General features: G+C 37.2%; 1 protein-coding gene across 1 annotated transcript in view; it reads right to left on the bottom strand.

Moving 5' to 3' along the window:
- Positions 1 to 15,792, bottom strand: part of ADCY2 (adenylate cyclase 2) — a 38,977-nt gene extending 23,185 nt beyond the window's left edge. The window contains exons 1-4 of the mRNA XM_085307057.1: positions 15,698 to 15,792; positions 9,357 to 9,476; positions 4,497 to 4,681; positions 2,003 to 2,087 (exon numbers count right to left, since the gene is read on the bottom strand). Coding sequence (XP_085163183.1) covers positions 2,003 to 2,087; positions 4,497 to 4,681; positions 9,357 to 9,476; positions 15,698 to 15,715 — 408 coding nt within the window. The 5' untranslated portion in view covers positions 15,716 to 15,792. The remainder of the gene's footprint in view (positions 1 to 2,002; positions 2,088 to 4,496; positions 4,682 to 9,356; positions 9,477 to 15,697) is intronic.
- Positions 15,793 to 16,126: the final 334 nt, after the last annotated feature.

Below are 16,126 nucleotides of genomic sequence, written 5' to 3'. Positions count from 1 at the left end.
TATCCAGCAWGAAAGCCTGCACTGATATCTCCCAGCAGTCTTTCCTTACTGCAGCAGAGTTTTTTTTTGCTTACACTGCTGAGAAGTGTAAGCAAAGCCTTGAGCTGGCTCTGCAAGTGTCACTCAATGAAAGCAATAAGCACAAAGTTTAATAACAAAGAAGAATATGGACAGCTTCTCACTTCATTTTATTAAATTGTGAAATTCATAGTCAGTGTTGTGAAGATCAGGGAGAYAAAATGGATTTAAAAGGAATTAGACATCCTAATAGAAGGAAGAGCAATTAGTAGTTGTTAAACTTTGTCACAGAAATGCTCACAGGTGGAATGTAGGAAAAATACAATGTGTCTACAAATGTTGCAGTGACAACATTTCACAGAATGGTCATGTTACACAGGTGCTGTTTCTCCTTCCCTATTTTGTCCCTAAGCATTTGCTACCAGTCAGTGTCACTAATGGAAACCTAAAATGGCAGGTCTTATGTAAGGTTTGTACTAAAACTAGTTCAAAACATTTTCTAATTATTATTTAGACTTAGCATGAAAATGTTGATAAACACAAGAGGATTTTTCTCCCTCTTCTTTAGCAGAGAATAAACTAGTGGAAAAATTAAAGCCAACAGACAAAAAATTCACACACATGCAGAATTCTGACAAAGATCTAGACCTAAAGCCCTGAAAACAAGATTTCTGCCATTAGATGATCATTTTTCAAGCACTGTGACAGTCAGAGAACAACACACTCAAACTGTTGTACCATGCAAAATAGTTTCTTGTTGACATAACTGAACCCTGATCTACCCACAAGGAACACTCTCTTTGTTTAGTGATGATGATGTTCCTCCTATGATGTTCCTCCTCCTCCTTTTTTTTCTTTTTTTTTTTTTTTAAATCAACATTGCACACACTATCCACTTTATCTGACACTTACGTTTCAGGGACTAAGGATTCTTACCTGCTGTGATGAGATATTTATCCCTGTTTCCTGCTGGATGTAGCTGTGTCCCACTTTCTGCTACTTTCACCAAATGAGCAAACTCTAACAAGGTACTGGTTGCAAGGCTGATGGAGAAGCTTGTTTGGACCTCAAGAAGAACATTCTCCCTACAGCAAAAACTGCAAATGCTGCCAAACAGGATTTGTGTGTGTGTATGTGTGTGTGTGTGTGTGTGTGTGTGTGTGTGTGTGTGTGTCTAGCAAACTGAACAGTCTGCTTGGGAATTTAAATTATGTTTTTTACACTTTGGGAGAATTTTAACATGAATGAGTGGTTTAGAGACAGTATGACATGATGTTCCGCTTAAGGTCGCAAGCTAATGGGCTGCAGGCAGCTGATGAGATGTCACATGGATTGACTCTCCTACCTCACAGCCATATCCTGAGCTTACATGCTTGCCAGCACAGTGGGTTGGGATTGCAGCACTTAGCCACGGAGAAGCCTGAGGATTTAGAGAGAGAATTGCCCTTGCACCTGCCCTCAGCTCTGTAGAACATAAGACACCAAGTTTCTATTGAAAATGCACCACTGGCTAATAAAAAGAGTAGTTTCCCATTGGTTAATAATTTCAACACAACTGTGGCCTCAGTATGTGGTACATTTGATGTGCACGCTACATTGTTTCTGTGTCTGCATCAAATGGTAATAACTGTGAAGAAAATAGCTTGTAATTAAGCAACCAGGGAGCCAGCAGATGGATGCAGGCAGATGGGAGCACACTTGGAGGCTGTCAGACAGTATTGGTCAGCATGACAGGCAATAGTCACAGCACTCTGTCGATATAACGCCCATAGTCTCAACCACAGCTATTGCAGAGATGCATTTTAAAGACAGATTTGAAGGCTATAGAGGAAATCACTTTTGAGATGCTTCCACCACTCCTTTGCCAGGGTATGGGGCAGAATGGAAGAAAAGTGCCTGTTAGAAAATCTAAAAAAAATATTTGAGGAAGTGGGGGGCTGGCATTATGTCCACCAATGCAGATAAAAAGAACTGTGCATCTTACCTGTCTACCCAAAACCAGCAATGTGACAAAGAATATAAACAGAGAAATTGAGCCCATTGTCTTCAGGTCTTTCAGTATTCCTGGCCTACGAAATAAAAGCCTAAGTTCAGCAAGCTACACAAAAGTTCAAACAAAATTACTTTAGCACAAGAATAAGGAAAAGATTGCAATTTATACTGCTTTCTGGTATGTAAATTAAGATCATTTACGATATTCCTTATTATTTCATGAAATATGATTATTTTCACAATAAAACTTTAATTAATCCCACTACAATCTATGCAGATATGCCTATATTTTTAGGTCCAGTACTAAGATGAGAATTTCTTATAAATAATACCCTTCTTTGCTTATAAATGGAGACCATTTGGTGTTTACTCTATACAGAGAGATGAAAGATTTTTTAGTGTAATATACTACTTTCATAAGGGAGAGACTGACTGCATCTCAAGAACACGAGGAAATGGAAAGTGGAGCTCCTCGTTTCCAAAATGTATTTTTATTTCACAGGAGGCACCAGTTAGATCTCATATACAGTTTATTAAAAACTGCTTTGGGAAAAGACATTAGACATAATGGGAAACAGTCTACACTAGCACCTCCCTACCAGTGCTGACAGAAGAACCTTGGTGAAGAAGAACCTGTCTGTGTAGGAAAACACCAACAGACACATAGCTTGACTGGCAAAATTCAGGCTGCAAGAAGCACATGATAAATCTAAGCTGTTGAATGGTTCTACATTCCGTCCCAGAGATATCCTTTCCACTAACACAGTGGACACATGAATACCTGCTTTTGCTTATGGTCAAGTCTTTCAACCTAATCACCAACAAAACATAAGTTTTCCTGTTAATTCGTATCCTTTCCCATTGTTGTCTCCATGTCTTAAAGATCTTCAGCAGTTTATAGCATATGAAAAATGGACACTAAAGTTCTACTCTGAATATGCATTTTTTCTCTTTTGGCATACACACTGCCCACTCATGCTTTGCTTTAAAAATGAGGCAGAAATTATATATATGGCCAAAATTCTTCTCCATGGCAATACTTAGAATTAGCGGCATAATTTTTGTCTCTTACAATATCACTTATATCAAAGGGGATGGAGTGCCTCCTCAGCAAGTTTTCCAATGATACCAAGCTGAGAGGAGTGGCTGATACACCAGAGGGCTGTGCTGCCATTCAGAGAGACCTGGASAGGCTGGAGAGATGCGCAGAGAGGAACCTCATGAGGTTCAACAAGGGCAAGTGAAGGATCCTGCATCTAGGGAAAAACAACCCTAGGCACCAGGACAAGCTGGGGGCTGACCTTCTGGAGAGCAACTCTGCAGAGAAGGACCTGGGAGTGCTGGTGGATGACAAGTTGACCATGAGCCAGCAAAGTGCCCTTGTGGCCAAGCAGGCCAGTGGTCTCCTGGGGTGCATTAGGAAGACTGTTGCCAGCAGGTCAAGGGAGGGGATCCTGTCCCTCTACTCAGCCCTGGGGAGGCCTCATCTGGAGTACTGTGTCCAGTTCTGGGCTCCCCAGGACAAGAGAGACATGGAGCTACTGGAGAGGGTCCAGCGTAGGGCTACAACGATGATCAGAGGGCTGGAGCATCTGCCCTGCGAGGAACGGCTGTGAGAGCTGGGCCTCTTCAGCCTGGGGAAGAGAAGACTGAGGGGGGATCTTATCAATGTGTGTAAGTACCTAAATGAAGGGAGGGTGTCAAAGGGACAGGAACAAACTCTTGTCAGTTKTCCCATGTGACAGGACAAGAGGCAAGAGGCAGAAATAGAACCACAGGAAGTTCTGCCTGAACGTGAGGGGGAATTTCTTCCCTGTGAGAGTGACAGAGCACTGGACCAGGTTGCCCAGAGAGGTTGTGGAGTCTCCTTCTCTGGAGACATTCAAGGCCCACCTGGATGCAACCCTGTCTACCATGCTCTAGGTGACCCTGCTTGAGCAGGGATGTTGGACTAGATGATCTCCAGAGGTCCCTTCCAACCTTACTGATTCTATGATTCTATGATTCTACGATTTCTGTAGCCTTATTGATTTGTAAGCAGAGCAAGAAACCTATCCAACCTGTTGGTCTACCTTTTATCTTTTTAAACAGCTGAGACTGCATTTTTAACATTTTAAGGCAATATACTAGTTCTGGGAAAACTGATTTTTGTTGCCTTGCAGCGAATATATTTTAATAGYCTTAATGATGTTTAACATTTTTTCCTAATGTCCTTATTAGACAATGCAAACTAAACCATACYGCACCTCCTATATTTAGCAATATATACGACTTATCCAGACTTGCTTATTTTGTTCTAATGCTCTTAGATGTGACATTAACTTGTGTATTAATATCAGCCTGGCAGTGATTTTAAATTGTGACTTGTAGATTTATATAGCCAAATATATAAAAATATCTGTTCTATGACCTAGGAACTGACATTGCTCCTCAGACACCTGTATTTCATTTGATTAGTTTCAGAAAAGCTGGAATTACCAACGTACCTTTTTAGATGTGCCATTGCATACATAAATTTGCTGTAATCATCCAGCATGGATCCATGAGTGTGCAGAAGGATAACATTGTAGCCCACCAGTGCAATCAACATTATCACCATTTTCAACTCATAATTTATCCTCAGGAAAACGGAACAGGAAATCAGCCCTAATATACAGCTGTATATAAAATACTGACAAAGGAAAAGCAAATGGGAAAAAGTTAGAATTCGTCTGTTGAGTTGGATATCATATATAATAAAATGCCTAGGCTAGTTTTAAAATGTTGTTTTTTAACATATTTTAAAATGTTTAAATGTTAATGTTTAAGAAAGTTGTTAACTGACTAGTTAAGTACAGAATCTGTCACAGTGTGTACCATGGACAGTCAGTATCAAACAGATATCAGTGTTTCTTAAAACATTTTTCTCACTTGGCTCAAAGTCACTCTAACCTAACCAGAATGCAGCTTATGCTCCTAATTTATCATCCCTACTTATCACCCTTTGCATCTTTTTATTTGCTCCTCTGCAGTAGCAAGAAGTGCTTATGCTTGGGACACCACTGCTGTGCAAGATTCTCCCGCCAGCTTGCTGACAGAAGGTTTCCTCCTGTGCCTCTGTATGGTTTGCAGTCATACGGAAGGACCATAACCACCTGTACATATTACTGAGCATAGGGGAAGGTCAAGATCAAAACATCTGAAGATCTGAAAGCAACTATTTCATTGACTATGCTTGCAGTGTTTGTAAACTGATGTAGTACGCACAGATGAACCTCAGAGATACATAACTSTACAAACTGTAGAAATACAACTCGGAGATGAAGAATATAAAATGATTAACTTAGCTTATGCATAACACAAATATAAAACAAATTAAAAAAATCTTTATGTCAAATCTGCTTGAGTTATGAGTAGATAAAAACACTTAATTGGCAGAAAAAACCTTTTCTTTCCTATATTGTGTACGTCAACAAAATTATGTATGGTTGAAGGTAAATTCCTTGAAAAAGACTTTCACTGGATGCTTTCTGGAAAGGAATCGGAGCATCAAAATTAATGTTAAAATAGGAATAATATATTCTCACTAAAATCAGAATCTTGGTCTTTAACATACAACACCTTGGCCAAAGAATAAGCTTAAATGGTTCCTGAAAATTATAGTCCTGAAGCTTATAAGGAAGTTACCTTTTCTTACACTAAGAAGCATTTTATTTCTACATACACTTCTTTCAGACTACTGTTGACTTGTTGATGCCAGTATTTTGGACAGAATGTAAATCAYTGTATACTGATTTTAAAGGATCACTAAAAATGATAATTTTCATGGCATCTGTCTGGCAGAATTGATCTGTCATTTGAATCTTCATTGTTATTGTAATTTGCTCATTGATCTACTTGAAACAAGAAATTAAAATACTGTTCTTCAAAATCACCAAAATTAAAACTTTACTGATGGTTGAATTCCTTAACAGGTCACATTATATTTTCAGAATTCAGTGTTACATAAAAGTAGTAGAATCCATTCCTTGATAAGGCTTTCTACTTTTGAAGTTAYTTTCCCAAAAAACCAAGGAAACAAGCATAACACAGTCTTGAATCCAAAAGTGAACCAAGAATGCAGTTCCTAAATCCAAAAAACTTCCAGGTGGAATAAACAGTTTCTATTAGTGTTGCATAGGAATATATAGTCTAGATGGAAAACTATAGCTAAGATTTCAGATATGAGTGGATGGATTATAGAATAGTTGCACAGCCACACATCCGAGAATGGAGGTATTGTATATTAAAATGCAAAATTCCAGTAGCACACAGATTTGGAAATYAGTCTATAAGCAACTCTATTAGAACAACTACACCAGGTTAGGTGGATTTTTTGAGAATGCAGCCATAAATATGTCTTTTTCRTATCATAATTTTCATACATTAGTTCAAGACTCTTGTTTTAGAGCGGCCAACACTGCAAGAGAGTGTTTAAAATCCTTTCAAAGGGATTGAAATTTCACCTTTTTAATAAACAATTTACAAACTGAAGTAAYGCGTGGAAGCATGGTCCTTTGAATCCTTTTCTATCCTTTTTAGCTTTTTGGACAAAAGCAAARGGTCTTGAAAGAAATCAGAGGAGGAACCACAAAATAATGTGCTTCAAAAGATAAGCTGTGGAGGGGTAAGGGTAGCTAGCATTCTAGCTAACTTTGGAGAAAGAACATTGGAAAATAGCAACAATTTGGTGAAGGAACAGTCAAAGTAACCACACATAAAACCAGGGCCAGTGGAATTACAGTGCARAAATTGTAAGCTGTCAGGCAAATGGCAGCCTGGCTCCTGGGACAAGCAGATTACTCTGATTTGAGCAACTATTGACCAGCTGGGCCAAAGTTATACACTTTATGTAAAGGTACCTTAGGCTTGTTTCTGAGTGAAGGCCCCAGATTCAGGCCCCTATACAACCCACTGAAGAAAGAAATGGGCTCAGGTTGTGCAGACATTGAGGTTTTTCCCAAGACAGTAGTGTGCAATGATATCAACCCTTAGAATCTTATCTTCAGCCCAGTGCATTTGSTCTCATCTCTTCAAAATTAAGACCTGTGGCTATGAAGATCTTAATTTTATGAAAATAAAACAGATTCTAGTTGCCCAGTATATTTGTGAAATCAAAATTGAGAACCAAGTCATTTTGGAATTCCTTAGTCAAATAGTGTATTCCAAAACTGCATCTTTTAAAAGTCAGTATTATGACTTTTCTTTACTTAACACAGGGAGATGGCAGCACTGATCACAGGCAGGATTTCAGCACAGGAGCGCATATGCATGATTCAAAATCTCCCAGGCCTAACTTCTAATACATGGAAACTACAGAAGGTTCATARCAAAACTAAACAAAAACACAAGCAAAGTCCTTGACTTTGGTAAATCTTTTTAAAAAAGCAAGAAGCAAGCAATGCRAGTCAGAAAAGCTATTTTGTGGGAWGGGAGAGAGAAGGAATCATTTAGTCTGCTCCCTGATAAGACTAAATTGTAGTGGTATCGTCAATAGATTAGTCAGTTCCACAGTTATAAATCATAGGAAGTTTATCTGCACAAGATGATGCGGATTAATGCTGAYATAATACCTAAGATAACACACAGATGCAAAAGGTTGATTTTTAATTTAAGAAAATAAACATCGTCAACAAAAGTGTTCAACATCTTATTTAGTAAAGAGAGAAGGCACTTATTTCCAAATTTCTAAACAGTTAAGTCAACAATCAAAATAGTAATTTGAAAGGAATTTGCAGCTTTTTAAGCTAGAAGTTATGAGCTCCACAGTGCCTGAGGATGAAAATAATGTACATTTGAGAACTGTTTATTAAACAAAATGGGGGAGGAGCATTAAAATCTTTAGTCAACCTAAGCTTTACATTCATATCATCAAAAATTTCATTTTTACAATAATTGTTCTGTCATTTTCTCAAAGTTCCTTTGATGAAAGAATGTATATTAACAGTTTAAAATCTAGAAGCCATTATTAGAAATGTTTTTTCAAATAATTTTTTTAAGAACAACAGATTCAATCTTAATAATACATATCATATATGAAAAATGGACCATTCAGATACTTTTCTGGAGAACTTAACAATTAAAGAAAAAAAACCTTCCAAGAAGTTCAAAACTGTAAAAAAAGTATTGTAAAAAGATGGGACTAGAGATCCTGCCAAAAATCTATCTATCTGGTGGTGAGAGTGTACATTTGCAGTAGCTGGAAGAAGGATGGGATCATTTCTTTGACACCAAAATTATTTGATGCCAAGGCCAAAAGAGGATTTAGGTATCCAGCAGTGCCTGATAGTATTCACTTATCTAAACGTGAAAATTAGAATCCCAAACTCCTGTTTTATACTGTATCTTTAGCAGTAAGATGCTGAAAGTTGGCAATTGCTGCAGTTACTGCAACTGTTTTTTTCAGGAGCGTTCTGCACATAAATAACATCTTGCTTTTGTGTATGCCTTGCAAGACTTAGCTTGACACAGTCAATAGCTGTTTCATGTAAAACATTATTCTGAATTCAGCACATGCAATTCTGGTGCTGGTGTCATCAATTCTGCATAAAGAGATAAAATAATCTGCCTTCTCCTCTCGCTGCCTCTTGCTTATTCATCCAAACACTGTTGACCTTTCTGGGCACAAAATAGAGCTTTTTGTGTTCCACTGAAGGTCTTTTATAAATCTGTTAAGAATTATTGCTCTCCCATTTTTTGCAGGAATATCCTTTCCTCTCCTCTTGTGTGCATAGCTGTGCTCTTGTTCACACTAAATCATTTCATTCCAATCAATTCAAGTCTTTGAAACCATTTACAGGACGGTATATGAATATCCTATTTCCTCCTCCTAGCCTGCTGCTTAATAAAATCAGCAGTGGCAAAAGTCTGATGATCACAGGTTTCAAATTCAGTACCCGGTCAATGATGGGACAAGAGCATGTTGCCAGGCCAGGTATGGGTGAAGCTCGTGTGCAGACAGACCTCGTCTCCTCACTGACCATCATGTGGAGCCTTTCTCATACATCTAATCTGCTCTGCGGTCACCACGTGCTCTTCTGATAACCGGTAACAGCAGTCTGTTCAAAGGAATGAGCCTYGGTTCTTCACTATTAGACTGTCTCCTGCTTTTTAACCTGCTGGTCATTAAGACCCCCACTCGCACGAGTATTAACCTCCTTTAACTCCCCACTTCCTTCAAAGGTAGTTTACAGGTGACTGAAAAAAAAACCCAACCTTTTGGAGTGTTCTTGAAAACTGGTGGGTGTTTAACTTCAAATAGATCCTGTGACAGCCAATTTAGTGTTATTAGTGTAAACAAATAAAAAAAAAATGTAAAAGGAACTTACCGGTAGGAAAAAATAGTTGTTTTGTATACACCACTGTGCCTGATCACTTGAATTAGGAAAACTTGCATTTGATGAATTAAGAACTGGTGGAAAAGCTTTCACAGCATTATCCAGGAAAAACTAGGGAAAAACAACATGCAATCCATTAGCCTGTCAGTTATGTAAGGTCAAAAGTGAGAAGAGAAATGGAGAAAACCTTGCCAGCAATCATTTAACTTCAGTATTTCACTGCAAATAGAAAAAGCAAAGGGAAAATGACATCATTTGATTATCTGTTCTTGCACACTTCAGACAAAAACAACTTTGTTAACCTGTACCTGAAACTTTCTATTTCTACATGAGATGAAATCCTTCTGCTACATTAACTTCATACATCAGTATCTCATAGATGCTAGCAACAATGATAAAATAGGTGCAATATGAAAAATAATTCCTGGGTTCACCTCCACTGAACCTCCTATTTAAATGCGTGAAGAATTAAAGAAAGTTAAAATAGTAAGTCTTTAATGAAGTCGATTTATACAGATGCAACATCTCATATTAATGATGATGACAAAATTGCTGCTAATCTTATTGAAGCAGAAGACTGGAAACAGTAGCTGCTGGCGTGTGAAGTTCAGCCTCCTATTGATACGATCCTGCTGCATTAAGGCCATGCACACTCAATTCACTCAGCTTAATCAAACCAGGATCAAAATGGTTTATTGATTTACTAACTGCACATAATTAACCAGCAATCAATGAACTATATGTTGCGGATCAATATCAATGATACAACAGATAAACTACAATACTAGATGAAAGAGCTCCTGCTCTACTAATAGCTTATATGGTACCCTACATTGAGTGCTTCACCAAAGACCATATTAAAAAGCACCTACCACATTTCTGCTACCTGCAGAAGTAGTTACATTACTAAAATAATATCATGTTAGTCTGGTATGACATACCTGTGTTAAATGCAGGTTGTACTTTATTCCATTTTCAGTGTTCCTGTATATTTTTAGTGATTCTTAGAAATTTATTCTAAAACTAAATTCTGAGGTCAGATGAACGTGCCTTGGTTTATTTGCATAATCCCTCTCTCCCTTAGGCAACTGTGTGCTGTTCTCCTACCATTTCTCTGGAAGCAGTATCAAGTGCATCTATTTTTTTTTCTGGAAATGTGAAATAATTGTATTTAGTTTCAAAATCCCATCTCACACATTCCTGCAGAGCAAAAGATTATATACCATTAAGAATGCCAGAACACTTATATTTTATATATAATATATATAAACATATATGTATATATATTTCCATGTAGTCATCTCTATTAAAGCATTTTAGTTTTATTTTTCAGCTKTGTACAGGACATTTCTGATATAAATGTTATTTGTATACATAGAATGATATATGAAATGCAGTATACAAAGGAATACATAAAAAATACAGCAAGGAAAAAAAAAGGATTTTTATATGGAAATGTTATCATCTCCCATGAGCCAAATAACATTTATTTCTGAATGATGTGTTTGTCTTTCTTGTCTTTCATCAGTTATCTACATCTGCTATCATGCTTTGATGATATATATTGTTCCTCAACATAGTATTTTTTTCTAAGAGACACCTCAGTCCTACTAAGCAGTCACACCTACTCAAATGATTCAAATGAAAGCAGATTTTTATGAATACCAATGTTTGCCAGTGAATATCTGAGCATACTATTATTAAATTCTCATTTTAACTTCGCATATTCTAGCAGCTTTTTCTTCTCTTGTGTTCCTATCATCTGCAATTTTCTGTTGTGAATTCTTTGTCTCACATGATAAAAATACATTCTGTGCTGATATTTCCTTGAATAGGGGGAACCACACGGTAACAGACCTTCTCTCCCCACAAAACACAGGATAAGCTTCTAAGGGCATCTCTCCTTTTACCTGATCAGGAATCTGAAGGAGATAATACTGTAGTTTACATCTTACTAAGAACCTGTAGTTTACACCTTACTAAGGACAAAGTCAGCTCTCTCAACGAGATACTTCAAACACATCTGTAAAATGTGGAAGCACTGAAGCCCAGGAATAAAAGAAACAGTATTAATTGATTTAAATGTCTCCACAGATAATTCTATTGCGGCCTTAAATCTACTGTAGCACAATGTCATGTAGGATTCATCTGTAAAGACAAATGACACTCTGTTTTCTTGGTCAAAAAAGCCTTAGGCTACCCTCAGCACTTCAAGAGGTGGTCTTTCTGCCCAGCAGCATTAGCATCCTGGCACAGAGGTAAGGTCTTCTGGAAGTAAGTGCTCTAGAGTCACCAGTTTCAGGGTAGGGCTATGCTGAATCAATAGAAGTACATAAACAACCAAAATAAAGGACTGGCCTGCTATTAAAAAAATATGCAGTGCTATTCAATTTACAGCTTAAGTTAAATTTGATCTCCTCACTACTCTCTCTTCATTRTCATACAAAATTACATGGAAAAGAATGTGAAGGAAAGTATTAGAAAACATCTTTGCCTCCCTTCCGCCCTCCACTATCCTCTTGCCTCGTATGAATGGGTAGCTATACACTAATTTGCTGCTACTACAGAAGAGCTAGCAATTTCTTCAAGGCACAGCAGTCTACATCCTTTAAAATGCTGGGGTAAAGAAGGTTTCCACGTTTGTGTCCTCATCTCCTGTTCAACAAAAGGGAGAGTGACAAAAGCATACTTCTTAGCATGGTGGAAGCATGTAAGCCTATAATCATAGGCTGAAATAGAGCATTTGCATTTTTATTTAAAAAAAATCAAAAAGATGCAATGATGCTTTTGTTCAGCACTGCTGAAGCAAGCCTACAGGACTCCCAAGTGCCTTTTCATCTTTTCTTTCTCTACTACCTCTCAGAATATCCATTTGGTTCAAGAGTTCTTTCTCCTCAAAACGCTTATCACCACTTCATTTGAAAAATACCAGTGGGTCTGACAGCTGAGTCACCAACTCATCCTCAGGTGCCCACAGGAACATCTCACACACACACACACACACACACACCAAAAAAAAAAAAACAAACAAAAAAGAAAGCAGGAAAAAAAAGAATTTCAAATTGGTATTCCTCACCTTCACAGGCAGAAGACCCTGAATGCTCTCGTCATGTACTATTCATGTACTTGTCATGACTATTGAGCATTCTCTGAATAAATTAGAGATGATGCTGAGACACGGGTAAGCTGTCTTTGACAAGTATGGAGTGATATAGGTTCATCTTTGCTGGAGTGTGGAGCAAGTGATAGGATGAGAGCATGACTCTTTCTCCCCACATACTTGGAAGACACCAAATATGCAGTAAAAATTATTTCAGTTTGGTAAATGTCTAGTTCTTCCTAATCCATCTGCTAGTGCAYCTCTGCTAATCCAGTGTACCTAGACTGATAATTAGATTTAAGTTTGTTAAATTCTACCTATAATCTTAGATGGACTTGTGGYGGGGCTCAGCAAGTACCACTTGCACAACGTGACTGCAGCTGGGCACTCCTCTACCTCCCCCCAACCCTTAGGCAAGGTGTGCTTAAAAGAAATGCACTAGGCACCTTCCAAAATGGGGTCTTCAATGTTCTAGGCACTGTAGAGACATATAATTAGAGTATATCTGCCCAGAAGAGCTTGCTTGTTAAAAATACGGCACTAAGCAAGATCAGCAACTGTATCAGCAATTAGCTATACTAAAATGAAGACATACGAAATAAATCAACTTCCTAGTATGAGAATGGAAGTGAGTTTGCTGAACTATCTGCCGTTTTTAAAAACGTGGTATCAGCCATGGCTAGAGGGAGAACCCAATATGGGCATAAAATCTGTGCCTGTGCCAGGAATCATCAACGCAGATCAATACAGTAAAAACACTTTGTATTCTTCCTCAGCCATTGATCACTGCCTCATTTTATATATGGCACCAAATCTAGCCCTATTTTATACATGGCATCAGATCTACTCCTCAATGGAAGTAGTATTAGTCATCCTCTTCCTTCAGTGGAGGAGTATCTGATGTTTATGTCACATTAGCTGTTTTTTTAACCTCACCAATTACGATTATATACCCCTCAAACATTAAGACTAGATTCAGATGCCTGCTGAAACAGCTATTTTGGAATAAAATTGCACCCACACTCTATTCTAATGTCCCTTGACCATAAAGAGTGAGTTTTATTTGAGGTTTTGGCCTTAATTATGATTTATTAGGTGTGGGGTGGTTAGACACTTTTTATCTCCATTAAATCTTAACAACTTCATTTTGCCTTTTCCTACTGAAAGAGTTCATGGAAATAAATGCAGTTAATGGACTCTGCTATTAAGCACATGTTGCTTGSAGATATATAATAATGATACTTCAGAGTCTCTCCCACAATTTGCTATTAATATWAAGGAAATGCAAATTTCACAATCACATTTAAAGTCATTTTTTGCTAGTCAAACTATTAAGGTTTAGATTCAAGGTGGGAATTGTACTTAAAATTATCATCTCATGAATATCATGGAACATGATTATTTGTAATAGTGTAGTCATTACTGATAAGGCACAAAGATGTCAAATTACAGTCTATTAAGTATTACTGCAACATTCAGTCCACATAAAAATGGACTTGAACCAATAATATTATTTTTTTTTGTAAAAATAATGAAATAAATGAGTACTTTTTCTGCTAAAATGTCTTCTACTAGTTGAAGGCCAAATTTGATGTGGCTGTACAAAATAGTAGAATTTCAGTCTAAGGAAAAACAAAACAAAACAAAACAGTTGCTGACTGTATCTTTTTTATGTTTTTTTACTGTAATAAACAATCATGCTGTTGCATGACCGGCAATTCAAAGTAGATGCTAGAATTTAATCCCAAGTAGTTTATTTCATTTCTTCTTACAGATTTACAGAGTTCAAAATAACAGAAAGACTCCAATCCAGCCTCCTTCATTTTACAAGCCACCATATTGCAGAGTTTTGTCTTGTAGTAAGCCAAAAACCTTYTTCTTGGCTAAAGTGTATCTTCTGTAAAGTTATATAGTCTTGAGCTGAGGATAARAAATGATGGAGAATCAACAGTTTTTCAATATAATTTGTTCCAGTTGCCTTTACTGTCAAAAAGTAAGCCTAATTTCTCATTTGAATGTGTACAATTTTATCTTCCAGTCACTGCTTATTTATGTTTTTCTCTATCAACCTTAAGTATGAAATTCAATTAGATGAATTTGAAATTCTTGAATGTCTTTTTTTCTTTCTTTCTTTTTTTTCTTTTGAGTCTATCTCTTCTCCTTATAAAATGCTGGAAAGGAAAATCTCTGCTTTCCTGAGAATAAAACCAACAAAAACAAAACTAGGATGCAACAGACAAAACAGAGAAAAGGTGCTGGCACTTCTCTCCTTTTGTGAGAAATGGGAGGTTTCCATGTTTAGATGTCCACATAACGTCTTACATCATTCTAGCAGGCTTAGCGCCTGCTGTAACAAACGGCTGACTGAGAGTCATCTGGACTGTTATGGGAAAACAAAATATGAAAGTGCAGGCATTACCAATTTTTAATGTGCTTGTTGAGGTTCACCTCAAGTAACAAAACCTACCAGCCACCCAAGGAAACACTTAAGCAGCAATTCCAAAAGCACTAACATGCAAATCTTATTGACTTGAAATGAGACTAATGCCTGAGCAGGCTTAAAAAACTTTCTCTTTCACAGATGTACAAAAAGAAGCAGACGGAGACTATAGGGCAAAAGAAAGGAGGTTTTCTGATCCCTTGTACTGTTCATGCTGTTAAGTAACACTTCCTTCAGAATAAACATGATCATCAGAGTCTCGCTTTAYGCAGACTAATGGCAGACCTAGCTCCTATTTGTTACAGCTACAAAAGAACAACACTACAAGGATTTGCCCTGTTGTGAAGGAAAAGGAAAGCAGGAGCTTCAAAGTCTGAGGCCTTAACAAACTTTTAGTTCAGTCCTTTTTAAGTTTTTGTACAACTTTGATTTTTTTTCCATTTGTAAAAAAAAGGCAAGTACTTGAAATTCAATAATGTGCAAATKATGAGAACTATATGATCAATGGAGGAATGTCACAGATCAGTGTCTTCCACRCATCCTGCAAGGAAGTATTTCATTCTTAGAGTAGCATTCTGTTTTTCCTTAATATAGTTAGCCAGGATCTGAGCCATAGCTGAGCTTCCTATATGTTTTCTRTTGCTCTACTTTACGTTTCTATCTCTAACAATCATTATCGTGTAGCTTCCATATATTTGTACCTTCATCTAAACAAATTCCAAYACAAAAACAAGAAAAAGACCTTAAAGGAACAAGTAAACAAGAAAAATACACCTTTTTTTTCCCCCTTACCATGTTAAACACAGCCATAGTTAATATTATAGCAGTGGTTGTCAATGTAAGAGTAATCCGTGGCCAGGGACGGTTTGCAATTATTCCAGATGACTTCAGGATCCACAATAGTGAAGCTGATGCTTTCTTGCTACATTGCTAAGTGTGAAGAGTACAAAACAAACAAACAAGCAAACAAAAATAGTGTTAGTGTATTTAATTACTATAAACAACTTTACTTTAGAATAATCTGGTAAGGAGCAGGACACTCTCACAAAAGTCTTCCCTTTTTGAGGGATACCCAGATATTCTAACAACACATATACAGTAATATTCTCCTCTTTACTCAAGAGTATGCTTCTCTTTTATTACAATAAGCTTCATTAGTCAGGAAACAAGTGAAGATCAAGACTCACAATTTTGCCACCATTATCAATACTTATCTTTTTT

The sequence above is a fragment of the Rhea americana genome, unplaced genomic scaffold, assembly GCF_003343005.1.
Source record: "Rhea americana isolate MKP2758 unplaced genomic scaffold, rheAme1 scaffold_251, whole genome shotgun sequence".
In the NCBI taxonomy this organism is placed as follows: Eukaryota; Metazoa; Chordata; class Aves; order Rheiformes; family Rheidae; genus Rhea; species Rhea americana.
Note: the sequence above shows the minus strand (reverse complement) of the source record. Positions and strands in the feature narration are given on the sequence as shown.